Here is a 10,148-nt window from a genome sequence, read left to right on the forward strand (position 1 = left end):
AGTTCAAGTACCTTGGGGTCTTGTTCGCGAGTGAGGGGACAATGGAGCGGGAGATTGGTCGGAGAATCGGCACAGCAGGTGTGGTATTACATTCAATTTATCGCACCGTTGTGACGAAAAGAGAGCTGAGCCAGAAGGCAAAGCTCTCAATCTACCGGTCAGTTTTTGTTCCTACCCTCACCTATGGTCATGAAGGCTGGGTCGTGACCGAAAGAACAAGATCCAGGGTACAAGCGGCCGAAATGGGTTTCCTCAGGAGGGTAGCTGGCGTCTCCCTTAGAGATAGGGTGAGAAGCTCAGTTATCCGTGAGGAGCTCGGAGTAGAGCCGCTGCTCCTTTGCGTCGAAAGGAGCCAGTTGAGGTGGTTCGGGCATCTGGTAAGGCTGCCCCCTGGGCGCCTCCCTAGGGAGGTGTTCCAGGCACGTCCAGCTGGGAGGAGGCCTCTGGGGAGACCCAGGACTAGGTGGAGGGATTATATCTCTAACCTGGCCTGGGAACACCTCGGGATCCCCCAGTCGGAGCTGGTTAATGTGGCCCGGGAAAGGGAAGTTTGGGGTCCCCTGCTGGAGCTGCTGCCCCCGTGACCCGACCCCGGATAAGCGGATGAAGATGGATGGATGGATGGACTATGAATAAAATTGAATTCAATCAATGTATATCAATTAGAAGTAGCCTATCCTTGACCATCACCATGAATTTCTTCTATCAATCTGGACTGCAGCAGATAAGCTGTATTGCTTTGTTGATTTTGATATTTCAAAACTATAACCCCTACATTATTCAACATTCATTCAGGTATCATGGTTTTAATTTCTTTATTTTAATGTTGTTATGTTGGTCTTATTACTAGTGAAATATTACAGTATGCTGTATTTATATCCCACAATCCAATGCGGTCATTCATATCAGACAATCGGAGAGCAAGCAGTCAGCTCTGTACCACCAATATCACTTCAATATACATAACAACATTTTGATGTTTGTCACACGTATGTGAGGATTTATACAATAAAAATAACAATAATAAATAAAATAAAAAATATAAAAAATATTGTTTTATGTATTTGTATTATGTACTGTATGATTCAAGTTGTTCGGTCGTGTTGATGATCGCTGCTGTTTCGCTTACTTTAAGAAAAGTAGCTTCCTCCAAATTTTAAAAATACTATGTGGGTTACATACTAGAACAACTACAACAGTCATATGTATAGTGGTTTTATTTGATCTTTGAATCTTAGTCAGGTGGAAAATGAGACAAAGGTTTTTAAAGTCTCTCAAATACTAGGGAACAGGACCAAAAGCAAAATGAGGTAAAAAAGGAAAATAATCTTTCTCACACAAACATTTCTTTATTATTTCCAGTTTCCTTTCAATTATTCATTACAATAAAACAAGCTTACTCATTTGTTATACGTTGGCCTTATCAAGGGCCGCTCACTCCTGAATGAATGCAAATACATACTGGTTCAGACTAATTAATCATTTTACTGTAACTGCAACTTTTATGACTTGGTGGTACCTCGACCCATGATTGCTTTTTTTGTGTTCCTCTCTGGTCTGAGCACTATTATGTAACATTTGGGTCCAAACAGTGCCACCAAGAGGCCAAAACTGGAGGCCAAGATGGCAAATACCTCCACTGCATCTGCATATTTGCCTGGAGAGTTGACATAGGCAGGGACAAAGGCAACCCACACAGCACAGAAGATCAGCATGCTGAAAGTGATGAGTTTGGCTTCATTAAAGTTATCTGGAAGATTCCTTGCCAGAAATGCTAGCAGGAAGCTGAGAATAGCCAGTAAGCCAATATAGCCAAGTAACACTGCAAAACCAACTGTGGACCCGACTACACATTCATACACTATCTTGTCATTGTGGTATTTAGTGTTTTTATAAGGCACTGGTGAAGAAGAGACAAGCCAGGCAGTGCAGATTGCTGCCTGAATAGAAGTAAGAACCAGAACTGTCCCTCTCTGCTGAACAATACCAAACCACTTGAGACTGGCTCCTCCTCCTGGCTTGGAGGCCTTGAACACAGCCAGAACCACCATGGTTTTTACCAGGATGCATGAGACACAAAGTACAAAGCTGATCCCAAATGCTGCATGTCTTAGCTGGCATGTCCACAGCCTTGGACGACCGATAAATAGCAGTGAACACAGGAAACATAGCTTAAGTGATGCTAATATTAGGAAACTGAGTTCTGAATTGTTGGCGCGTACCATGGGTGTATTGCGATGATAGATGAATATTACCAGGACAACAGCACAGATAAATGTGCCCAGCAACGAGGTGGTTGTCAAGCAGATACCCAGAGGCTCTTGATAGGAGAGAAACTCTATTTTCTTAGGAACACAGTGGTCACCCTGGGGGCTCGACCAGAAATCCTCTGGACAACTGGTGCACTCCATGGAGTCTAAGAAAATAGGAAAAGTATTGAGGTACATGTTTATCTCCAAACTACAATATTTAAAGTGTTCATATTATGCTCATTTTCATGTTCATAATTGTATTTAGAGGTTATATCAGAATAGTTTTACATGGCACCATATTTTTGTTGTACTACACATTGCTGCAGCTGCTCTTTTCACCCTGTGTGTTGAGCTCTCTGTTTAAGCTACCGAGTGAGGCATCACACTTCTATTCCATCTTTGTTGGGAGTCATACATGAGCAGTGCCTAGGTCAGCACTACAAGCCAGTCAGAAGCAGAGTATGAGGACGTGCCACGCTAGCAGCTAGGTGAGCATTATACCGTGTGTTACAAAGTGACGCACGTTCGTCACGGAAGTAAAGGCTGGACTACAATAGAGCTGTTTGGAGCAGTTTGTGAACAGTGTTTTCTGTTGGAGATAGCAAGTCCCTTTGGGGTGGACTTTGGGCTTTTTCACTTTGTAAACCTATAACATGCACAAAAAAGATATATAACACAATAAAGTAAAGGGAAAAAGCCAAAAAGCATAATATGAGCCCTTTAAAACTGAATACCTACCAGTCTTATTGCTGATCTTTCCCTCAGAACAAGGGATGCAGTCAAAACAGCACTCGGGTTCCCCCTTCCTTCTGGCCATGCGGGTACCTGGAGGACAGCTCTCACTGCAAACAGACTGGGGTGACTGTAGGCAGAAAAACAAATATCTGTTATTCTACACCACTTTACACTACTATAATGACTTACCCATAAAACACAAAATAGGTGACTGAAAAATCTGAAGTAACCTGTTTGGATTCAAAGTTCCAGAAGATTTTGTCTTCATCAATTGTGAGTTCTTCTCCATTGGCTGACTCTTTAACTGCACCGACATTCTGAACTTCAGTTCTTCCATTGGGGAGCCACAGCCAGTTCATGATATCATATATTGGTAAGACATCACCATTCTCATCAAATGACACTTGATCACCAAATGTTGTCGTGAAGTTGACTTTTTGCAAATAATGTACAAGCTGCAAAAAAACAAACAAACAAACAAAAAAACATTAAAGTGCAAAAGTGAATCATACTCAAATAATTTGGAGCAAAATAATTTTTCATCTACATTTTCAGACACACCTGAAGGTCAGGCCGTTGTTTTTTCTACTGGATTAATAGCATTAGTCAGTCATTACTGCCACAATAGAAAATGGGAATGTGTTTTAACCTGCGATGTCTAGTAATACATATTTACTTGCAAAAGAAACAAATGACAATAATAGCCAGTGTACCAAACTCATTAGTCATTATTTATATAATGTCTCTTTTTTCATATATTCTATTATTCTATACTCACAATATCACATTCATTAACAACCCAGACTCATGTCAGTTCGTGATGGCATCACGAAAGAGAAATCTATTAGATCGTGATACCATCACGATATTGTGAAGATTTACGTGATGGGGTCATGTTTTTTAAACTAATCTATTTCTATGGGAAGCATCTTTCGTGATCACAGCACAAATCTTTCTGCCAGCCTGGCTGCAGCAGAGAAGCTGGATACAGCTTTGCTAGTATTGGTATTTTTAGCCCAATAACCGCTGTTTTAATCAACATTCATTCACCAGATCTTATCATGGTTTATATGTATTTCTTGTTATTATTTCGGTCTATTTTGGCCAGGGATGCTGGATTGCTTTGTTATTTGATATTTTTAAAACTATAACACTACATTTATCAACATTTATTTAGATGTTATCATGGTATGCATTTCTTTATTTTAATAATATTATTTCGGTCTTATTACTGATGAAATATTACAGTAAATAAGACAGAACAGTAGGTTACAATATGAGCCGAGCTGGGCGCATTCAAAGCCAATATCCCACAATGCAATGCAGGCATTCATTTCAGAGACTCGGACAGCGATCAGCAGGTCTTTAACGCCAGTATCGCTTCAATGTACGCATATATAATCAATGGTTTTGTCACCAGCAACAACACGTTGCTCAGATTTGTTCCAGTAAGTTATGCACCGTAATAACGTTTAAAAAAATCTGCGGAACACTCCGGAAGTGACGTAGTAATTAACGCTCAGTGGATAGGAAAGATACAAATACATAATATTCGTAATATTGATGTTTTTGTCTAACGTTGTATTTGAGGATTTAAACAATAAAGATAACAATAATAATAAAATACAGTTTCATGTATTTGTCTCGTGTACTGTTTACTCAGTTGGCCGGCGGGTGGTGGCAATCTGAAATGGAATGAAGCCTATTCACGGCAGACAGCAGAAACACAGGAGCCGCACAAATCCAGCCACCCACCCCAGAAGAACTACAAGTACATTAGCTTTGTAACAGGTTCTGGGCCACATATAAAGTGGGAGTTGTAGTTTTTAAATATATTGGTATATTTCTCATAAGTAGAAGTTGGCAGTGTAGAATGTTGGATACACCCTGGTGTCATCAACTTTAAAAATAAAATTGTTAAATAGGTAAAAATAGCTTATTACCATATTTGACAGTGCTTACAGTGGGTAAACTTTGGAGACCATATCTACATGACAGCTGAGGTCAAGAGCTTTCTATAACAGCTGGTCCTATGTGTGTAGCACCTTCTGTTGCTAAATGCCTTCAAACATGTACTGGGTTCAAGGTTCAGAGGTCAATATTTGAAAGCAGGAGTAATGTATCCTCTTCAGACGGACATATGTTACTGTCGAGGTTGAGACCTTTCCAACGATGTCTTTGATATAGTCCTACGACAACGTTTTAATTTTCACATATCATGGAGACCAGGTTGCAAGCGATACTTTATTGTCCCCAGAGGGATATCTGCCTTGAGTTCAAATGCTTCACACATAACACTTGACATATTGTTTTATCATACAGCTGACATATACTTACAATAAAAAAAAACATAAAGTGATATGTAGCCAGACTGAAGCACATCACACAGCCACAATCTATTGCTCATTTTTCACAAACAGTGACAAGAGCAACACACAACCCTATATCAAGAAGCTATTGCAAAACCTTTGCAGCCTTAACGTTTTAATTGAGGTAGGTCCAAATTAGGGCTATAGTTTAGAAATATTTAGTTTACATTGGGGTACCCTATTTCTTCTGCCAGAGGATAAGAGCTACTTGGCATGGAGAATAAAGATGGATCAGACCATATTCTCTGTGCTTGCCTGGAGAAACAGTCCCCTGACAAGCAAGCTTTAAATGAGATGTTTTTAGATATTGCCATGCTGACATATTAAAATGCTCTGTAATGCAGCCTTGTATAACATAAACTCTCTGATTCACCGTGAGTGTCAGCTCTAAATGATAACACACACTTTCAACACGGGCCTTCCAGCCAAAGGTGTTGTCCATATGAACACCAAGGTGCCTATAGGAGCAGAGCCGATTGATTGGTTCATCATTCATGACCTCTGATACCCTCTGACCCATGTCACGACCCTTTCCTCAGTTTGTGAAATGGTTGAATGAGATTGTTGGCATGGCATCGCTGCACATGGGTCTCTATTTCAGCAGAATATGCAAAAGTACTTGTGTTTGTGTGCAGTATAGGCTGAGGTAGAAGTGTGCCAAAAATGCCAAAACACATGTTGTGTATGCACATACCCAAACAAAGCTATATACATCTTACTCTGTGAACAAAAACCTCGGTAACAATCTGCTTATCCTTTTAATTTCCTGAAAATGCTTCCTAAAACTAGTCCCTTCTTAATTTTGAAAAGGTAGTCTCAGTAAAGGCTACAAAGGTTAGGATGGCTACAAGCTGTAACCACGGTGATTGATATGAGGATCATCTTCTGAATATAATTATTAATATGTTAGGCCTACCATAAATTGTTATTTCAAAAAAGTCATTTATTTAAAAGAACTAATAATGCAGTGTGATGTTAAATCAAACTAAGTCCCACACATAAATATGCTCATGTTTTTTTCTCTTTAGTCTTTGCTATTAACATTCATCAACTGCAAAATTAGAAAATTGCGTTTTTAAATAACGATGCATGGAAAATAAAATAAAAAATGCTTCTCTTTGTAGGCCTAAATAAATAAAAAACAGTAGCTTACAAGTAAAAAAAAATGCACAGTAGTCAAACAAACCATTAGGCTGTATTTCTAAACACTGAACTGTAGGTTTTTTATATAGGCCTAGTATTTTTCTGTGACAAGACAAATCAAAGTGCTTAGCATAAAACACTATTTTATCATTATTGGTATTTTTATTGTTTAAATTCTCACGTACAACGTGCAGCAATCTTTCACAGACGCGGAGCGGTAATTTCTACGTCACTTCTGGAGTCTTCAGTTGATTTTTTAAAACGTTATTACGGTGCATAACTTACTGGAACAAAGCTGAGCAACGTGTTGTTGCTGATGACATAACCACTGATTAAATATGTACATTGAAGCGATCCTGGCGTTAAAGACCCGCTGATTGCTGTCTGATTCTCTGAAATGAATGGCCTGCGTTGCATTGTGGGATATCGGCTTTGAATGCGCCCAGCTGGGCTCATATTGTAGCCTACTGTTCTGTATTATTTACTGTAATATTTCACCGGTAATAAGACCGAAATAATATTATTAAAATAAAGAAAGGGATACCATGACAACATCTAAATAAATGTTGATAGATGTAGATTTATAGTTTTAAAAATACCAATAATAGCAAAGCTGTATCCAGCTTCTCTGCTGCAGCCAGACTGGCAGAAAGATTTGTGCTGTGATCATGAAAGATGCTTCCCATAGAAATAGATTAGTTTAAAAAACATGACCCATGACATCACGTAAATCTTCACAATATCGTGATGGTATCACGATCTAATAGATTTCTTTTCGTGATGCCATCACGAACTGCCGTGAGACTGGGTTGTCAGTAAGTACCTTAAGGTGTAGCAGCAGTATTTGGAAACATAAACAGGTGGAGTGTAAACTGATATCACACCTGCCATGGCTCCAGTCTTTGCAAAGTACCACAGCTGTGCCCGCTGAAAGGCCCTCTCCCTGGCACACAGCGCAGCATGTCATCGAGGGCATACGCCAGGGCATACACAGCCTTGTATATGTTGTACTCAGGCCTGAGGTTAGATAGATCTAAAAACTCAGTCTCCACATGTTCAATATCTTCCTGTCCAGTGCATAGTTCTCCCCCAGCTTCAACCCAACCTGCTGGAACAAATTTACACTGAAAGGTGTATTCCCAATACTGTGTCACCTGAAACATATTAAAAAGTTATTATTAACAGAAATTACAATATATTATTTATTAATTATTATTATTATTTATTTAGGACCAATTTATAAGATTCAACTCATACCATGTTATTTCCATAGCTTTTGTCATATTGGCCAGGATGTATTTGTAAGAGGAAGTCTTTGAGCCCTGGTATTTCTCCACGACGAATAGCAATTCCTAGTGTGCCGCTCAGGTACGGCATGAGGAGGGGTGTGTGGAGCACAGTACTTCCTGTCCAGGCTTCACTTGCTATCCACTGTCGGTCCGTCACATTTTGCAGAGCCACCTGTGCATTGCATTATATGAAACAGGTTACACATTTGTTGAAAACATAGTTTGTTTTGTACTAAATGTTGATTTTTCTACAACAATTCCATTGTCTTGGCTTTTTTGTCATATAAGCACAGATGCTACAAAGTTATAAGTGAAAGACGCCCACTTTACGCATATTGCAATTAATGTTAAAAAAAGTAGCAGTAACTATAAAGTGATTTAAATAAGCTCTGTTTTGTCATGCATAATGGGTGATTTGAGCTTTCTCAAAATGCATAACTGAAGTTTAGAACTAGATTTCATTTTTTCATAAGCTTTACTTTCACTGTTAGGGAGTAGTCCTTTCACGCCTTCACCCCTGATGGAAACTCACAAAGATATTTCAATATTTCAAGCAAAAAGTTGAGCTGAATCTTCCACAGGATGAATTATTTGGCATGGAAACAAGTTTGACCTGAATAGGATCCAAATGGAACTGAAATTTACTGTTTTATTATTATTATTATTATTATAATATTATTATTATTATTATTGTTGTGTTTGATTGAAACATAGGTTTGATTTGATGGTAATTGACAGTATTTCGGTCAGTAGTTTCAAATAAACAATAGAAATAATGAATCATATTACATTTAAAAAAAAACATAATGGATTTCAACATTAAATTATATTTTAATTCTAACCTCTTCCATTAGATGAATCATGTGGAACTCATGTGCAAACACCATGACTACACGAGCTGTTGATATCTTTATCAAATGCACAATCCTCCTGAGTTCACTTGGGTCACTGTCCCAAGGCAAAACCTCTGAGTAGGCCAGACAACCTCCACCAGACTGAGCCAGGTCAGATTGAAAGGATCGGGCAACATGGAGTCCATAGTCATCATCACTGACTAGAAGGCCGACCCAAGACCAGCCGAAGTGTTTTAGAATCTGAATCATAGCACGCACCTAAGTGGATATATTGTTGCGAAGGGATTAGTGCACAGACTAGTATTCTATTAAAATGACATCTACAACTAACTTCAGTTAGTGTAACATAAATTACATATTTATATAGTTTTCCCAATTGAAGCACAGTTAATTAGGATAAAAGCAAAGGTTTATTTCATGTGGGACAATTTCTACAAGCTTGCTGTATTGCCAGAAACAGACGTAGTTTGCAGTTCTCCACTTGGTAATAGTGTTTCACCTGGAAAGCATCACTTGGGATTGTTCTAAAGAAGGATGGAAACCGTTTCCGATCACTCAGGCAGGAACATGTGGAAAAATAACTTACCTGTAAAGAAACATACAGCATAAACTCAAGTTACCCATCTCATGCAAGTCAGTGCCAGTCTAAATATTTTCATTTCAACAATGTGTCACTTTTAAAGATGACATCATTTGTAATACAGTATATACAAATTCAACAATACAAATGACAGGATAGGGAACTTACAATGGGCATTTTGTATAAACCTAGCACATTGGAGATGGCAATAGTATACGTTGAGGCAGAATCACCCACAATCCCTAGGACTGGAGGGGTCCCTAAACAGTTCTCCTCAAGCAGAAACTGCTCCTCTCGACCACTTGCCAGTGATAATGAACCACTGAATCCAACAACAAGTGCACCACAGTTATCGTAAAGACTGTATCCCAGAGTCACATTAGGTAGCAGGTTGGAGTTCTTGTTGATCTCATCAATAGCAAAGGCCATGGTCATGGCATGCCTGAACCCTAGAATATCAAAGCTAACAAACAAAATGTCACTATTAAATACTACAAAGTAATGTCACTCTGAGAACTGGGTAGATATTTACAAAAAAATCTAAATCTATGTTAATAACATATTACACTGTTGTCATATTATACTTTTCACAGCTGTATCTTGATACTATTTTTCTAAAGTATCACTAAAACTGTCATTAAAAATGATTTTACTCGCTCCCCATTATCATGAATACTCTGAGCAGACCCATGCTGTCTGCTGCATGTGTATGAAACTTACCCTTCGCAGCTGGGCTGTTCTGGCTCTGAGATAAATGTCCGCTCAGGGAAGACAGAGGTAAAGTGAACCTCAAACATCCCACCAAGAACCACATCGCCAGGCTTGTGGATTTCATTAAGATGGAACTTTCTCCGTAATTTACAAGATGAAGGAAGAGATGAAGAGAAAGAAAACAAGATAAGGTAGACACACAAGAGCATATATGT

General features: G+C 38.8%; 1 protein-coding gene across 1 annotated transcript; it reads right to left on the minus strand.

Moving 5' to 3' along the window:
• Window positions 1-1,502: 1,502 nt before the first annotated feature.
• On the minus strand, window positions 1,503-10,148 carry LOC144512624 (extracellular calcium-sensing receptor-like). The gene is made up of 9 exons (XM_078243451.1): window positions 9,943-10,148; window positions 9,391-9,685; window positions 9,142-9,228; window positions 8,631-8,900; window positions 7,757-7,960; window positions 7,384-7,653; window positions 3,218-3,442; window positions 2,991-3,114; window positions 1,503-2,416 (listed from the first exon to the last, which is right to left on the minus strand). The coding sequence occupies exons 1-9, from the start codon at window positions 10,140-10,142 to the stop codon at window positions 1,503-1,505; spliced, it is 2,589 nt and encodes an 862-aa protein (XP_078099577.1). The 5' UTR covers window positions 10,143-10,148.

Source organism: Sander vitreus, chromosome 3 (assembly GCF_031162955.1).
Source record: "Sander vitreus isolate 19-12246 chromosome 3, sanVit1, whole genome shotgun sequence".
In the NCBI taxonomy this organism is placed as follows: Eukaryota; Metazoa; Chordata; class Actinopteri; order Perciformes; family Percidae; genus Sander; species Sander vitreus.